This window comes from Aythya marila (genome assembly GCF_965140915.1).
Source record: "Aythya marila genome assembly, chromosome: 24".
Classification (NCBI taxonomy): domain Eukaryota; kingdom Metazoa; phylum Chordata; class Aves; order Anseriformes; family Anatidae; genus Aythya; species Aythya marila.
The window spans coordinates 2,747,514-2,764,698 of record NC_139065.1 but is presented as its reverse complement, the minus strand read 5'-3'; the positions used below and the strand labels follow the sequence as shown (position 1 = coordinate 2,764,698).

The following is a 17,185-nucleotide window of genomic DNA, read 5'->3' as shown; positions in this document are numbered from 1 at the left end:
GGCGGGGCAGCTCCTTGCTTGCGCTGGCTCCAATTTGCAGGGAGCAGCGCTCCAAGCGCGAGCACGGTCATTAGCGCGGCCAAACTCCCCGCTCCCGGCCAGAACACAGCCATGCTTGGGGAAGCTTTATATTCACAGAGACAAACAACTCACATTTGCTTTTTAACTGTTGGAATTGCACCCACTGGGACGGAGCGAACAGGGAGCCTTTTGTCCCCTTCTCCTTGTGACTGAGAGCTTTGTGCAGAGCAATGCGTTGCAAACCCAATTCTCCGCGGCCTCAGCTGGGCTCTGCGGCTCTGGTAGACACTTGGTGTGTCTGTCCATCACCCGGCCAGCCAAGGAGCCCTCGTGCGTCTCCAGCCAGCGTGCAAAATGCCCTCCCTCCCTCTCCAGCCAGCCGCAACCCGCAGATGTGCCCTGCCCAGCGCGACTTCTCGCTGAGCCACCACGACAGACCCAAAACGCGATGCTGGGGAAGGCAGCGGCTCCAAAACCAAGCTCAGAAACCCAAATTGCACAGGGCCACGGGCGGCACGGCTGCTCCTTTGGGTTCCAGCCCGCTGGGAGCATCTCCAACCGTGAAAATGCCAGCACAGCACGCTCAGAAGGACCGGGTCGCTGCCGACTTCCAGGGGAGGTCTCAGCCACCATCACCTCTTGGAGAGGGGGCTCCACAGACCCCTTGCCACGGCAGAGCTCCTGAATTCAGAGCTCACCAAGCTGCCAGGGTGCTGTCACCCTGCAGAAGAGGCAAGGGGCGGTGTGCCTGGATCGTGCCACGTCCTTGAGGCACCGGTGGAGCCCGTCCTGGTGTCCCCAGGACAGCACCAGGGAGCAAACCCAGCCGACGCGAGCTGCAGGCTGCTTTGTGGCTCCATTGTTGCCACCCCCCTCCAGGGGGAGGGAGGCAACCCAGGCTATTTTTACTTCCATCTGGGGAATCGCTTCCCTCCAAAGTACGCTGCCACAATGCTAATTTTGAGGCTGATGATTAATTGATGTCAGGCTCATTAGGGGGCCAACGGATCCCTCTTCCCCGGGAGCGCCAAGGACAAGGGGGACGTGTTTTGACAGATGTTGCTCGAGCCGCGTGTGAGCCACGTCCTAACAACGGAGCAAAATAGGAGCCATTACCATGGAAAGCCCTGGAAATGGGAAGGGAAGTGCCTGCACGCGACCCCGCCGCCCTTCCCCGTGCACCCCCTAATCAGCCCTTCACGCTCTGCCCGGCGTTACCAGGGCTTTTCTCCCGGAGATAAACGACCATTGTGTGCCCGGGGGGGTGACCGAACCCCCTGCCGGCAGCCCTGCGGGGAGCTGGGGGGAGAGGGGAGCTTTTCTCCCCCCCCCAGCCTCGCAGGAGGGCCAGGTGCCAAATCCAGCCCAGCACCAGGAGCCGCAGCCTGCGGGCGCGCTGCTCGTGCCAGGCACGGGGCACGATTGCCCCCGCTGGAAATCACAGCTGAGGATTGTGGCGCTCATCACACATTTTGGGGCCCTGCCCCGCGGCCTGGAGCCACTCACCCCGAGGCAAACCTGCTCCTGCTCCCCTACACACGAGGTGGCACGGAGCAGCGGGGGCAGGTTTGGTAGCAGCAGGCACCGCGGGGCTGCCCGTGCTGCACCGAACCCTGCGCTCCCCTCCCCGCAGCAGCCCCGGGGGCCCTGCCCAGAGCGGGGTGCAGGCACCCCCGTAAGGCTGCAGGGAGCCAGGGATTTGTGCTAATTGCTGCGCAGCGCCTCCAGCACCCCCGTGAAGGGATGCACGTGCATAAATTGTCTATTCTTAGAGCTGCCGCTTCCCCGCGGGGAGCGCAGCGGCGGCAGGACCTGCTCCGTCCCCACCTCTCGCAGCGCCCTCGGTGCCTCCCCTCTGCTGAGAAAAGCTTTTCTTAAGCTTTTTTTTTTCTTAATAGCTGCGTTTTTCCTATCAAAGGGGATTTGCAGAGGAGGAACGGGTTCTTCTTACCTCTCACAGAAGACCTGGCTTCCTTCTGCTGTGCCCCAAGAGGGAAGGGGGATGCTTGCAAAGCCCCGTGCCACCGCGGTGGGAGATGCTGCCCGGTCCCTTCGCGTCCTGCTCTCCTCCACCGACCCCAAAGCACGCAGAGCCCTGCCCAGGTGCCACGGCAGGGCTGGGGAAGGCATCGAGAAGCTCTCCTCATCTCACCTCTGCCATCTGCACGCAGATCTGTGCCCAGGGCCGCACACGATGGCGAGGGGAACGACTCGGACATGCCTTAGGACTCGGTGCACAGGGCAGTTGTTTGGCCACGCGCATCCAAGCTTTGCTGTGAACGGGCGGGGCAGAAAACGTGCTGGAAAAGGCGTCTGCACCAACATGAGGGGTGTCAGCCGAGCCTCGCATGAGGAGGAACCGGGGCTGTGCAGCACCCGGGCAGGACACGTCCCCTCCCAGCCCCCGGCACCACTCGGGGCCGTGCCAGCTCCCCAGCGCGCGCTGCTCACACCGCCGAGTGCCACGCGGTGACAGCCCAGCCGAGGGAAGGTGACAGCACACGAGCTCGCCCAGGCACTCAGACATGGAGCAGGAGGGTGGGCGCCCACCCCGTGCCCCCACACAAGCAGCAATTCCCCTGGGGAACGTTCCAGCGTGCCGAGAGCGCCGAGCCACGCAGCGCAGCGCGGACACCTTGGGACGCTCCCCGGCGAGCGGGGAGGATCCCGACGCCAGCATCGCCCTCCCGGGGCTGGCGTGGTGGGGGCTGTGGCCGGGATTTTTCCCCGTCCCCGCGTCCCACCTCCGCGCAGCAGCTGCCCTCTCCGCCGTGGGAATCGGCGCCGCGCTGTGCTTCGAGCTGGGCTCTCCGAATCGGCTCCGGGGGCCTGTCCAAGCGCTGACGACACGCAGCCCGCAGCCACGGCTGCTGGAGGAAAAGCCGAGCCAGGGCTGCGCCGTGGGGAAAGCAGCAGCCAAAAGTCACTCAAACAAGGAAGTGATTTGTCTTTTTCTGGATGCACTTTCCACTGACAATGAGCGCGGAGCAGGAAAGTCGGCTGTGATAATGTGCAGTGTACCAACAAAGCGGCTATTGAATCGGTAAATGAGAGCGCTCGCACCGGGAGCCTGACAGATAAAACAGGCCAGGGAGAAAGGAGGAAAAAAGGAACGCCATGTGACCCCCGAGCTCCATCCAAACCAGGCAACACATCCAACGGTTCTGAGGATGGGAGACACACAATGAGCTCCAGCGAGTAATTAATCCCTTCAGGAACACTGTAAGTGGTTGCAGACAGTTTACCGAGAGAAATAAAAAAAATACAAAAAGAAAATTGGAAAGCCATTGAAAAAAATTACAGTTAAGTATTTTTTCTGCTCCAGTACGAAACGCAGGGAGATCCAGGAGAACTCTGCCCCTGTGAACCTTACAGGAGATGGATTTAAGCAATTTTTCTACCACCACCTCATCGACCTGCCAAGATTACTGCCGGGGGAAGGCAGCCTGAGGCCAGCCCGGTGAGGGCGGCCGCTCACCTCGGGCTCCCCGTGTCGTGGGATGTGGCAGGGGGAGATTTCGAGATTTCGGCAGGGGATGAAGCGCAGGGAGGATGAATCAAGGGCAGGAAGGTGATATCAATGGCACCTCAGCCCTGCGCTGCGGGATCAGCCAGGGAGAGCATCCGCACGCAGCACTGCCCTTCTACTTCCCCATTTCTTGGTATTTTTCAACCCAAAGCTTCTGCTTGTAAAACTGGGGGGGTTGCAGAAAAGAGCCTTAGGAAAGGTATTTTATCCTCTTGATAAAATGAGGTAAAATCAGCTGGAGTCTTAGAGACACGCATGAACTTTCACTTCCCCTTGAAATCACTCCGGTTTCGAAAGCTGGCTTTTTTCCCCCTCCCCTTGTTCTCTCCTCACCATGTTTTAGTTTAAAAATTCTTCAGGCCAGGGAAAAATTCCAGGGCAGGAAAAGGAAAAAAAAAAAAAAAAAAAAGCATAAAGCAATTGTGGCTTTCGCAAACCCAGCGCTCCAGACTTCCCTTTCTTCATCCTGGGAAGTGAGAGACGCTCGGGAGGACGCAGGAGAGCACGGCGCAGGAGCCCGGCCATCTGCTGGGGGCTCGCACGGCTCCCGGCACCTCGGCCGAGGGAAAACCACGGGGAGCCAAGGAAAATGCCCTGCTGAGACCCCAATGGCTCAAAACAGGGCTCTCACCCCGCCAGCTCCATGCTGATGTGTGTCCCAGCGGTGGCACTGAGCTGGGGAAGCAGCGAGCTGTCCCCAGGGGCTGTTCTGCAGCTGCAAGGTCGCTCGGCACCGCGGTGCGCTGGGCACGGCGGCTGCGAGGCCAGGGGCACGGAGCTGTGAAGGGATGGGGACGGATGGGGACAGGATGGGGACAGGATGGGGACAGGATGGGGGCTGCACCCCGGCTGAGCCCCCTCGGCAGCACCAAGGCCTCGGCTCAGCAGTTTTAGGGCCAGCTGCTGCGCAGGGCGCGCGTAATGTCTGCTTCGCGAGGGGATGCAAAGCGACGTGGAAATGAAAGCTCATTACCACCATCTCCTTGGAAACGTCCCATCAGAGCAAGTTTGCCTTCCTCCTCCTTCCCTCGCCGCTCCCCCTGCGCACAGATTCTGGCACCCCGCGCATCGCTTGGCGGTGCCTCAGCGCTGTGGGTCCAAAATGCAGGCGTCTGCTTTCTAAAGCCATTGTCTAGGATGTGCTATTGAGCTGCAAGCCATGGATGGGCTGGGATGGAAAACAGAAAGGAGCTGGCAACCCAGATTTGATTTGCCTTTGAAGCTATAGAGAAGCAAAACCAAACAGCACTCGCTTTATTCCCACAAAGGGAACGCACGAAGCTTAGCAACAAAACAAACCCACACCTCTGCCCCCCGAGGAGCACGCCGAGCGCTGCTTCACCCGCGGGTCGCGGCTGCGGGCTCGGCCCGGCCGCTTCTGGAGAGCAGCAGGCGGCTGCGAGCGCGCCGACACGCTCGGCTGGGGAATGCGAGGCTGGAAAAGCTGCTCTGCAAATTTCCTTTTGAATCAGAGAGCTCTGGGGCTGTTTCCTCCCCGCTTGCGTGCCGGTACATCTGGTGAGCCGCCCGTTCGAGGCGGGGAGGTTTTCAGGAAGCCCCCTTCAGAGCTCCCCCCCAGGTTGCAGCACGGTGTTTGCCCAGGAAAGCACCGCGGGAAGTTTCGTGCCCGCTCCTGGCTTTGCGAAGCGAGCGGGGCTGTGAAGTGCGCAGCAATGCAAACAGCAGCGGGGCTGAGCCTCGCTCCTGCCTCCAGGTTTCTGTACTTTCCCCACGATTAATAAACCAGCAGAGGCAACCTCCCACCGCCAGCACCGCCGCCGCGCAGGCTCTGCTTGCCCAGGGTTTTCCAGGCGGCCCCGAAAACGCCAGCCCCCGGGTCCCGCTCCCCTCCCCAAGCATCTCACGGGCTCCAAGATATTCCCTCGCTCATCCCCCACGCTGCTTTACGAGCGGGGCCGTTCCCTTCCCTTCGCAGGAACCGGCCACATGTTCTCCATCTGGGAACAGATGCCCACGAGCCAATAATCTCGACTTGGAAAACTCACTGAAAATAGCAGCGAATTGCTGAGCGCCCCGCAGACCGCGGCCGGGTGATGGATGTCAGAGCTCGAGCTGCAGCAGCACCGGGACGCTGCTTGGCGAAAGAGCAGCAAAAAGGGCCCAGGCATGAAAAAAAAAAAAAAATGGAAAGGAGCTGGCTGGAGGTGCTGCCCTGGCGCCTGCCCTCTGCCAGATGCTCCTGCCCTCAAGGAAGGGTTGTGCTCTGCTGGTAAGCCAGTCCCCAGCTGCTGCCTTCAGCCTGGAGCACTGCAGGACGCAGACTCTGTGCCTCCCCCATCCCCAAATCTACTGGGGGACGTTCTGGTCCCTCAGGTGGAAGCCAGCAGCCCCGGGTTTTGGTCTGGGTTTTGCTGTTCCCCTCGGGGCCGAGACGCTGCTGGCCTCCAGGTGTCCGAGAGCCGCAGCAGCCTTCAGCCCCTCGCAGCAACCGCACTCCTCAGCTGGAAAGGATGTAGAGAAAATGATGCAGCCAGCCTCAGATCACCCCAGTGAGCTACGACAAAGGAATTTGCCAAAAGACAGAAGGGCGGCTGAGCTGTGAGCCCCCAGCTGTGCACAGCCCCAGGCGCACGAAGGCTCCAGGTCTGCGTCTGGGCGCCAGGCAAATGCGGGTGCTTCCCCTCCGCCACCATCGCACAACGCGCCCTACAACGTGTCCTCCAGGCCCAGCAGGATTTTAAAACCCCACGCCAAGTCTGCGTGCATATTAAATGCCACCACCGGGTCCTGGCACACCGGCACCAAGCCCCCACCATCCCTGCCCAGCTCCGGCTCCCTGCAGGAGCTGAGGATTTGGGGTTTTACACCACCCCGGGAGGCTCCGCGCGGGCGAGGAGCGCAGGGAAGCGGCCTCCTTCCCCCCAGCAGCAGCAGGGAAGTCCCAGCCCATCCCCGCTGCCTCCCAGCACCGGCTGCCTTCGGCCTCACCGTCCCCGAGCCCCTCGCAGCGGGAGGCCGGGGCAGGAAGCGAGCGTGCGAGTGCCAGCGGCCGCGAGCCGAGCGGTGCTGAGCTCTCGGGCTGCAGCTGCACAAAGCCCAGGGGGGCCGGAGCTGGAGCGGGGCCACCTCCCCGGGAACGGGCACACGCCTTTTCCTGCTCTCACCGAGGTTAGCGGTGAGGTTTCCAGCACGTGGTCCTGCTCTCTGTCCCCCACTCAGATGGGGAAGAAGCTGGACTTTGGGGTTTTCTCCCAGTCGCTGATTTGGTGGGGTGGAAATGGGGAGGCTGTGGGCCGGGCGGCTGCAGAAAGGCAGCCACGGCTTCGGATCCACCCGAGCTGGAGAAGCCTCTAGAGGTGGGAGCAGGCGGCCACGAGGCCGAGCGCATCCCCCCGGCCCCAGGAACCAGCCAGGAAGGGGCTCGCTCGCCCCAGCCAACACCTGGCAGGATTTTTCTGCTCGCCTCGGGGAGCTGCAGCCCCACGGCCACCGGCGCCCATCACCCTCTACCTGTTCCTCCTCCCCGCGTTTGCATCCACTTGGAAACACAACGCCGGGAGAGAAAACGAACTGGAAACAAACTGGAAACACCCCGACAGCCTCTAACGCTCCCAGCCCGAGGGCTTCATTAAAAAGAAAAAAAAAAACAAAAACCAGCAGGGCCAAACTCCTCTGGGCTGGCACGGGCCCAAGGCGTACCCACAGCAGCGTGCGGGGAGTCCGGGAAGGCGACGAGGCGCATGGGCAGCAGGCGTGTGATTGTGAGAAGTGTCTAATCAGGGAGTTATTCTCAGCCCTCTGCGAGGCTGCAAGCTCGCACGTCTATAAATAGCCGGCAGCGGGGCTGTACCTGAGGCGCTGCTCTGAACGTTGTTCGCTGCTGCTCCGTGAAGCCGGAGCGCCCGGGGGCAGTGCTGCCGTCGGGTCCTGCACAAAGAGCCCAGCAAAAGCACCCGTGGCGCTGCTCTCCTCATCCTCCTGGGCCACGCGGGGAGGCCCACGGCCTCCGACAGGGCCAGAGCTCTGAGCACCCCAGCGCCCACCCTCCCCAGCCCACGGTGAGGAGCCCAGCCCTGGCTTGCAGCCCTCTGAAGGAACCGTGGCTCCGGGAGCGCGCCGCCACGCGCCGACCTCCAGCTCCAGCCCGAAAGCCGAATCCTGGCCCCCTCCTGAAGCTCCCTCCTCCTCTCCAGCTCCCCACCAGCACCACAAACACCGCCACCTTCGCTCCTTTGCGCTGCCACTGGGTGAGGCAGCGTGGGAGAAGCTGGAGGTGACGGCAGCTCTGCCTTCACACCTCCAGAAATGAAGCCCTGCATTTCCCACAAACCCGGCGATGCTGTGGGAAAGCTTCGGGACGGACCCTCGCGGGCGTGCTGGCTGCCGGGAGGGCTGAAAAGCACTCACCTCCCGGCGAGGTGGGATGAGCCAGAGAGACTGACACGAAACCAAAGAGGGACATGGGATGAGTAAAGCATCCCCGGTGCCTACGCCAGGTAGGAGAGGGAAACCCGGCGCTGTCGCAGCTGCCGGGCGCGCTCGCGTGGTGCCGAAGGCAAAGGAAGGAGTCGCGGGCACTGGGGACTCGCCCACGTCTCCCCGGGCACTGCTGCAGGCACCGGGCACTGCTGCAGCCCCTGCTCTGCCCACGCTGCCAGCTCCCTGCTGCAGGGCAGCTCCGAGGAGCCGGGAGGAGATCCTTGCCCCGCCGCGCTGCGCCCGCTGCCCTGCCCCGCTTCCAGCGGCTCCTTCCAGGGGGAGGTGAATCCCAGCCCTCCTCCTGGATCCGTAACAAATGCTTGGAACGAGACAAACAGCAGCGGCGAGGGATGGAAGCAACGCCGGAGCGCCACAAAATGTGGGAGAAGCAGATCAGAGGAAGGGCGAGCGAATCCGAGGGCGTGCCGGGCGCCGCTCGCCGGTGTCACACCCGCTCTGCCACCGGCACATCTCCATTCGCACAGCTTCTAATCTCAGCCCTGCAATGCAGCATCCCCTGCCTTCCCAGCTCCCCTCCGCGCTCCGCTCCCGGCTGGGAGCTGCAATGCAGCAGCGTGGGGAAGCCCCGCTCCCCTTCTCCCCTTCTCCCGGCCGGCAGCGGGGTCCCCGAGCCCCCCACCTCCCCCAGGCTCTGCGCTCTGCCCTCCCCGCGCTCCCCCAGGAGAGCGCTCCGCGTGCCGGAGGAGGACGTGAGATTGCAGGAGAGGGATGGGGGCAGAACGGGGCCGTATCCGATCGCCCACGACCCCGTTAGAGGCACCCTCAGGGCAGCTGCCACCTGCCCCAGGAGCTGCACGCCCCGGGGCCAGCACTGTCACCGTGCGCTCGCATCACCCGGTGCCACACACGCAGTGCCACAAAGCAGGCTGCAGGTGGGACAAGGGAACAATTCGGAGGATGCCACAGAGCCAGGCGAGCGGTGTGACCACAACTGGGGCTCGCAGCCCCCCCAAAAAAGCCCCTGTGTCCAGCGGGACCACGGCTCAGCCCGGCACACACACACAGACGGCCGTCCCTGGCGGGTTGCTCGCCGCCGAGGGCGCGCGCGCTCTGGCTCCTCGTGGACCTGGCACCAATCCCCCCGCCCGGGCAGCAGGCACAAGCACCAGCCAAGACCGCGGGCAGGGGAGGACCAGGGAAATTGTTTGCTGGCACCACGAGATGTGGAGCTACGCCTGAAAGCACAGAGCGGGTCACATCGAGAGATGGAAGCGGGCGGAGGTGAGGGGACTCGTGCTGTCGGCACAGCCGAGTGCTGCAGAGCAAGACCCCAAAGCCAGGGCAGTGACACGAAGCTGGGGACACCGGGAGGGGGCTCTACAGGAGGAGGCAGGGCTGGTTTTGGCTCCCCGAGGCCACCCAGCTGGAAGCACAGCACCCGCACCTGGCAGCACCCAGCAAACGGTGCCAGCAGCCACCAGCCACCGCAAGGCCTCGAGGGGACATGGCCCAGGTCCCAGTGTGGTCACATCCCTCCTACAGACCCCAAATGGCCCTTCTGGGATGGAGAGCCTGCCGGTGGATGCCAGGTGCCCGTTGGTCCCTCACACCAACCCAGTGGAGGAACCGTGTAAAGCCCTGCACTCATCCACGGATTTCCCGTGAGGAAATGTCAGATCTGGGGGCAAAATACAGCTGGCCACAGCCCCACGTGAACAGCATTTTTTGAGTTCCTTAGGGGAAGAATTTGTTTCACGAACATATTTCCAATAGTTCTGCCTTCTCGTCCTTGCTCAGCTACTTTTCCACGGGAAACCTTGACAGATAAATCCGGATCCATTTATTTCTTACAGCAGGGCGGGGGACGCGAGCGGAGGCAGCAACACGACGGCGCAGGTCCCCTCCTTTCTCCTCACCCTCCCCAAACACAGGGGTTGGGTTCTGCAGGCAGAAGGAAAATCAATTCCCCCCTAAACAACCTCATCACACGGGCGCTGTCCTGCCGGGGCACCGAGAGAGGCACAACGTTAGTGTCAGAGCGGGCTGAGAACGGCGGCGGTGCTTTACGAGGCAATAACCCACTCCCGGGGCTGTGAAGAGCCACTTGCTCTCTGACCTCCCGCTGTTCCCCAGCCAGCGAGCCGGGCTGGTGCTGCACAGCGCTGCAACGCGCCCATTAGTGCTTAATTAATCAGCGAGGAGAGCTGTGGGGCTGAGGAATCCCACACCATGAGCCTGGCCAGCAGGGGATCTCCGTGGGAAGGGTCGCCGCGGTGAGACCCCCTCCACCTGAACGCGCTCGCAGGGGATGTGTCGGACACGAGCCCCCCCACCTCCCACCTCCCAGGGGCTGTGGGACCAAGATCTATTCCAGCTGCACCGGCCCCTGCAGAGCCTGGCAGGGCTACAAAGGCTCCTCCAGCCCAGCCTTCGGGGAACGCCGCTCCCCCGGGGATCGCACGCGTCCGTCTGGGCTCCAGCCCACGCAGCAGCGGCCATTTGGGTACTTATGCCCATTAGGAGCCACTTAAGAGGCACCACACGCAGCACGAGATGGCCAAGGAAATGGCTGCAGAAAGCAGCTGCAGGATCCTGGAGCTGCTTCGGGGACCTCTAGGTAAGGGCAGCAACCACGCGGGGTCCCTGCAACCCAGGGGGAGCTCAGCCACAGCCCCCCGTGTGCTCTCACCCACCCGCTGTGTGCCCTGAGCTGGCCACGCTCCCTCCGTGCCCATCCTCCTGTGGCCGGGCACTGGTGTAATTAGCAAAGCCAGCTAGCGCTCGGCTTTGATGAGAAGACTCGGCCTCTGCTCGGGATGAAACGTGTAATTTGGCCGTTAGAAATAGCCTCTACAAAGCACATGTGGTTGCTGTGTCCCGGTGACCTCTTCCATCTTACGCAGGCCGCTCGTCTCCGAGCGCGGTTCCATCTCCGCCGGCTCTCCAAAGGCGCGGGTGCCATCAAACAGCTGACACATCTGCAGCAACCAAAGGAGAGGCAGCGCTTGGCCACGGCTAAATAAATCGTGTTGTTGGCCGGCGCTGCACCTCAGCGGAGGCCGATGAGTGCTTCTGGCAGGAGGGACGTGAAATGGAGATGAGAAGTCAGGTGTGGAAACCACGGATGCAGAAAGGCTCCGCGAGCCGCCGCGCTCGGTGGAGCAGGGAGCTCCGGTTCGTCAGCGGCAGCGCCGGCTCCTCGGCACAGGTCAGCGGCTCAGGCGGGATCTGCAGGGCTGGGAAATCACCGCGGCTCCCACGCCTTTCTTCCAGGACAAACCAAGCTCCTTGGGTCTTCTCCGAGGCGCTCCGGCAGGCGCAGCAAAATGGCTCAGGCTGACGGCTCTGGCTGCCAAAGGAGCCCCGCAGAGCGGAGAAGCCTCCTCTGCAAGCCCAGCACCTCTGGGAGCCGCTGAGCCCCTCTCCTGGCCTCGCCCGCCGGCCCTCACAGCCTGCTCTGAGCCGGGGGGGGGTCCTGTCCCGCCTGGGTTTGTGCCCCCCACCAGGGGTCGGTCTGCAAGAAGGAGCTGGAGGGGGCTTCGCCCGCCCGGATCGCAGCAGCAGACAAGCCGAGGGGTCGGGGCCAGAAGCTCGGCGCGTGCCCGGGCTCACGCACCCCCAGCCACGGGTCCACCACCGGCACGTAGGAGGCGATGGAGCAACCACCGGCACGCCGCTGGCACGTCCCCAGCTCCTGTCACCGTGCCCACCCCTCGGGCTGCCAAGGACGGGCCGGGTCACTGGTGGATGGCTTAAACAGCCACGATTCAGCGGCACAGCTCCCACCAAGGCAAGAAGCTCAGCCCGAGCCCCCCCAGGAGGGAAGATGTCAAGCTCCTGGCCCGCCAGCCCCAAACGCTGCCCACCTGGGGGTGGAGAAGCAGCCCTCCCCGCTGCAGGGTCCGTGCACGCTGACGGATGACCTATTTCAGCAACCACGCAGAGCAGGGGGTGGCACGAGGCAGATTTGGCAGTGCAGGGCCCTCACCACACAACTGGCCGAGCCTTCAGATGGCAAGCACCGCCCGAGGGATGCTCAGCACCATTAAAACCAGTCCCACCATGGACCGAGGCTGGGAACCACCCCCAAACTTCCTCACCTGGTGCACGAGGAGCCCTTCCTCCACAGGCCAGCCCTGCGCCCTCAGGGAAGCTGCGGGATTTTTTCCTGGAGGTGCTGAGGAACCCCCCTAAGAGCAGGGCACTACAAGAGGGACCCCGAGATCCCCCAGGGCACTCAAACACCAGCGGGTGGAGACCTGCTCGTCACCAATCCTCCTGCAATCCTCCCGTGTTCTCTGCCCCAGTGGGACCTAGATTTACCCCAGCGTTTACCAGCCCTGCGGCAGGACCACCACGGGACCACCAAAGGACCACCATGGGACCACCACGGGACCCCAGCAGCAGACCGGCCTCGTGCATCCCATCTCTGCCATCTGCCTGCCCCGCCTTGGCCTCACTCCGTGGCTTTCCACGAGCCACTGGCACGGCCCCAGCAAGCCCTGGGCCAGCGGGCAGTGGCCACAGGACATTTTGGCAGCCGGGGCAGCCCCCTGCCATGAAAGGGAGCGGGCAGGGGACATCGGCATGGGGGCTGCATGCAGCACACGTGTGCCAGAGCCCTGTGCCACAGCAGGGGCTGTGACACCCCGAGGGCTCCAAGGGAGAAGACACTCGACACGCCAGGGCCCCCACCGAACGCCACAGCTCCAAACCCAGCTGGCTCGGGCGAGCAGCCTCGTCATGGCCGCACGCAGCTCGTTGCTGTTTCTGCACGCCGGCTCGCCGCACCGAGCCGAGCTCTTCCCAGCTACAAATCCTCCATGGTACAGCCACGGGGGAGAGAAAGCCGGCGGGTGGGGACGCCGCCTCGCCCTGCTGAGAGATCAGCCCACGTCCCCCCCGCCAGCAGCGGCCACGACGGGAGCGCGAGGGCCGGGCACGCCTGCACCCGGAGCCAGAGCAGCCGGCGGAGGGGCGGCGAGCCCCAGCTCCGACCCGAAGCGTTGGCTGCTCTGCTCGGATGAAAAAACCTCACGTGATACCACGCCGGTGACGAGCTCTCGACCATGCAGAGCTCTTTCCCAGGCTGGGAGATCAAACACATCAAGCAAGGAAGCCGGGGGCTGCCAGCGGCTCACGCACACCCTGCAGCAGCGTCCTAGGGGGTGGGGGGCACAAAGCAGCACCAGGGCTGGGGCTCCCCACGCGTGCTGTCCCCAAGGTCAGCCCCTAGGATGGGGCAGCGGTGCTGGGAGGGCAACCTCGGGGCTGATTTAAAACTGGGCTGTGGCCAAAAACACACTGGGGCACCCCAAAGCGGTGGGTGCCCACCTGAAGGCATGCGGCCACCCCACGCTGCCTGGCTTCACCGCTGATGGCCGAGCCACGGGGAGAAGACCCCAGAGCCTGCCAGGAGCCGAATTTCCATTCCTTAACCCCACAAAAGCCACGGCTGAACCCTCCCAGCCCCGCATCCCCCCCCCCCCCGGTGACCACCTCGGGGTGCGAGGAGCAGCGGGGGCGTGAAGGCGAGGAAGGACGGAAGCAAGGCAGGGGGGCACCGCCGCGGGGGCCGCACTCACCCAACATCTGGCTGAAGAGGAGCTGCTCCAGGTCTCCCAGCACCGTCACCACCAGCTCGGGGTCCACCTTCAGGTACGGCTTCTCCTCGGCGCCCGCCGCCGCGGGCCCCTTGCCGCCCAGCAGCTCGTCGTCGCACTTGCCACCTCCGCCACCGCCACCACCGCCTCCACCACCGCCGCCACCGCCTCCACCCGCCTCGGGGGCCTTGCTGAGGGGCTTCACCTCCGCGTAGGGCCCCCGGGGGATGCGGCTGGGCTTGCCGCTGGCCGGCGGCTTGGCGGGGCCGGCGGGGCGCGGCGGCAGCAGCGAGTGCTCGGAGCGGGACAGGCTGCGCGACATGGTGGACGCCTCACGGGCACGGGGACCACCGCCACCACCACCACCGCCACCGCCGCCACCGCCGCGGCCGCTCGTCGCCACCGTGGCCGCCGCCTTGGCCATGTCGTCGCTCCAGCGGGGCTCGTAGAGCTGCCGCTTCTTCTCGGCGTCGGTGAGGAAGGCCAGGTTGGTGAGGGACTTCTGCTTGCGCAGGTTGGAGCCCGGCAGCCGCCCCTCGGCGCTGCTCGCCTTGAACACCCGCAGCTCGGCTCCCCGCGGCCCCGCCGTTGGCGTCGTCGGCGTCGCCGGCGTCGTCACCGTCGCCGCCGCTTTGGCCCGTTTGGGCATCACGGAGCCGCCGTCGGGCCCCCGGCGGTAGCCTCGCAGCTCCGCTGTCCCCTCGTCGCCCAGCTCCACGTCGGGGAGGCTCTTGAGGTTTGTCCCCAGCATCCCCGCGCTGCCACCATTTAACCCGGCTGCTGCTGCTGCTGCTGCTGCTGCTGCGGCACGGTGGACGCGGAGAAAGGGAGGAGGAGGAGGAGGAGGAGGAGAAGGAGAAGGGAGGGGAGAGAGAAAGAGAGAGAGAGAGAGATTGAGGAGCGCCCTCAGCTGCCGCCCCAAAACCGGGGCGGGGCTGAACGGGGAGGAACGGAACGGAGCGGAACGGGGGGGGGGGGGAAAAAACGGGAGAGGAGCCGCCCTACCGCGCCGCTCCGCCGGCGGCGGGGCGCTGCGAACCAAGGGAATGAGCGGGGCCGAACAAAAAGGGCCCGCCCGCAGCCGCCTCCGCCACCGCCTGGGCGCGGGCAGGGGGCGGGGCCGCGCGGCGCGCGCGCCCGCGGGTGGGAGGGGGGGGCGCGGGGGCGCGCGCAGGGGTGGAGGGGAGGTGTGGGGGGGGCACCCATGGGTGCTGCGGGGGGGGGGAGGAGGGAATCCGCCCTCAGGAGCCGCCCGCGCGCCCCCGCGGCTCCTCGCCCCGTCGGGAGCGCGCACGGGGAAGGGGGGGGGGCGAGGGTGAGGCCCTGAAGGAGCCGAATTTCCCCGTTCCCAGCCCAAAACGGGCGCTGCGAGGGCCCGGGGTGGTTCCCAGAGGCAGGGGGGGCACCGCCAAGGGGGGGGCTGGGGGTCCAAGGGGGGTGAGGGGCAGGGGGAGCGGGGGCTGCGGAGCCTCATTTGGCATTAATTACCCGTCCCCGGGGAGGGGGGAATGAAGCCTGCGCCGTGACCTCACGCGGTGCCATGGCAACCGCCGGCACCCAGCGCCTCAGGGCGAGGGGAGAGAACGGGGGGCGAGGCCCTGGGGGGGGTCACCCCCAACGCGGGCACCGCCGTCACCCCCCAAGGGGGGTTTGGGGGTCGGTGTCAGGGGGTCCCGGGATGGCCTGGATGAGTGGGGAAGAAGGAATGCCAGAATGGGTGGTTTGCGCCCCAAAATAACGTTGCTGGGATGGGATGGGTCGTCCCCAGCGCTGCAGGGAGGTTTTGGGGTGGTACGGCCTCTGCCGAGCCCCAGCGGCTGCTGTAGGGCCTGTGGGGGGGGTAAATTGGGGGAGTTTGGGTGGGTTTTGAGGGTGGGTGAGGCGGCGGCCTCCCCGCGCCCTGCTGCTGGAGCCGCTGGGGCCCCAAAAGGCAGCGGGGACACGCAGGGGGCACGGAGCCCCCCCTGCAAAACCGTGCCGGGAGCGGGCGCCGCGGCTCTGACCGACTTCTGTCGGCTCGGATCAGCCAAAGCGGCTCCCGAGGCGCCTGCCCCCTTCCCACACATCCCCCGAGCATCCCCAACCCCATCCCCATCCCCATCCCCATCCCCATCCCCATCCCCATCCCCATCCCCATCCCCATCCCCACCCCATGCATCCCCGCCGCATGGCCACCCCCCAAAAACCCACCCCAAAAGCACCGGGGCAGCTGGGCGGGGGGGGACCTCGTGTCTGGGCTCAGCCACCCCCACCCCAAAAAAAATAAAAAATAAATAAAAAAATAAAGGGGCTCGTGTCCTGCTCGCCCCAAAAGCCAAAAAAAAAGCCAAAGCGCAGCCGGCGCCCGGTGGCGAACGGTTCATTGCCAAACGCCGTGGTGAGCACGGAGGGTGTGGGTTTGTCCCCAAATCCGCTCCCGGGGGTGTCACCGGCAGCTGGGGACGCTCCGGGTGTTAAATCCCCTCCCGGCAGCCCCGCGGTGCCGGTGGGAGGTTGGCGGCGCCGGGAGCCGCCGGTGCCAGGGCCTTCCCCCCCCCGCTCCGTCCTCCCCGGCTGCGCTCTGGCTCTCGGCCGCCTCCTCGGAAATGGGGTCATTCCTGGAGCTGGGTGGAAAACTAGAAAGAGGAGAGCGAGCCAAGAGGCAGCAGGGCCTCGGGAGGGGACGGCCACACCGAAAAAACGGGGGAGGTGGGCGGCGGGGACGAGGCTGGGGGCACCCGGCTGCTTGGCAAGGGGAAGAGGGGCTCTGCGCTCTCGGGGGGAGCCCCTGCCCCACGGCAGCCCCACAGGGATGGACGCGGCTCCAGCAGCTGGGGGGGACTGGGGAAGGGTCCCCCCGGTCCCCCCCACCCCCTGCTCCTCTCCTCGCTTGTGCTTTCTGCCCCGATCCTTGCTGCCACGAAGCCACCGGGCACCCCGCGCTTGCCCCGCGCCCACCAGCCTGGCCCCGCAGCCTCAGCCCCTGGGCCCCCCCTGCGCGGTTCCCTCCTCCCTCCATCCTTCTCCCTCTCCCCCTCGCTCGCTCCGTGCGGAGGTTTCGGGATGCTCCTGTGCTCGGCAGAGCCCTGGCCCCACATCCGCACGTGCATTTCATCCGGCCCCGCTCCCAGCCGCCGCCAGCTGCTCCCGGAGGCCCCGCACGAGGCATTAATAACGCAGGCGATGGCCCCGGTGTGTCCCCGTCCCCCCCCCCCAGCCCCCACACAAGCAGAAGGGGAGCGGGGGGCACCCAGCATCGCCCCCCACAAGTCCCAGGCCAGCCCCCGGGCAGGGGGCACACAGGACCTCTCCCCCACACACCCCCCAAGGAAACCCACCCCACAGACTCACTCAAGGCTCCGGGTTTGGGGTCGGTGTCACACGGGGACGTGGCCTGCTCCTCCCTGTCCCCCTGCAGCCTGGGGACAGAGCGGGGTTAGGGGACAGCCTGGGGCTCTCCGGGGACCCTGGGGACACCGGCCCCATGGTGGCGGGGGTCCCCAGGGTGTCACATCCCCTTCGGTTTTACCGAGCCCGCCCCACACCGTCCCTCAGGCTCCCATGGGTGCACCCCAACCCAGGGGAAAGCCCCCAGCCCCCACTCACCCAGCCCCAACCCCACCATCCCAGTGAGGTTTCCCCGCAGCCCCCC

The 17,185-nt window shown here is 65.3% G+C and overlaps 1 protein-coding gene across 3 annotated transcripts in view; it reads right to left on the bottom strand.

Annotated features, from left to right (window-relative positions):
* Window positions 1-17,185, bottom strand: part of NAV1 (neuron navigator 1) — a 57,624-nt gene that overhangs the window by 32,191 nt on the left and 8,248 nt on the right. The window contains exons 3-4 of one of the 3 annotated variants that reach the window (XM_082778516.1): window positions 16,885-16,952; window positions 13,537-14,355 (exon numbers count right to left, since the gene is read on the bottom strand). In XM_082778516.1, the coding sequence (XP_082634642.1) occupies window positions 13,537-14,355; window positions 16,885-16,952 (887 nt within the window). The remainder of the gene's footprint in view (window positions 1-13,536; window positions 14,356-16,884; window positions 16,953-17,185) is intronic. The other 2 variants (XM_082778517.1, XM_082778518.1) reach the window with 2 other exon arrangements.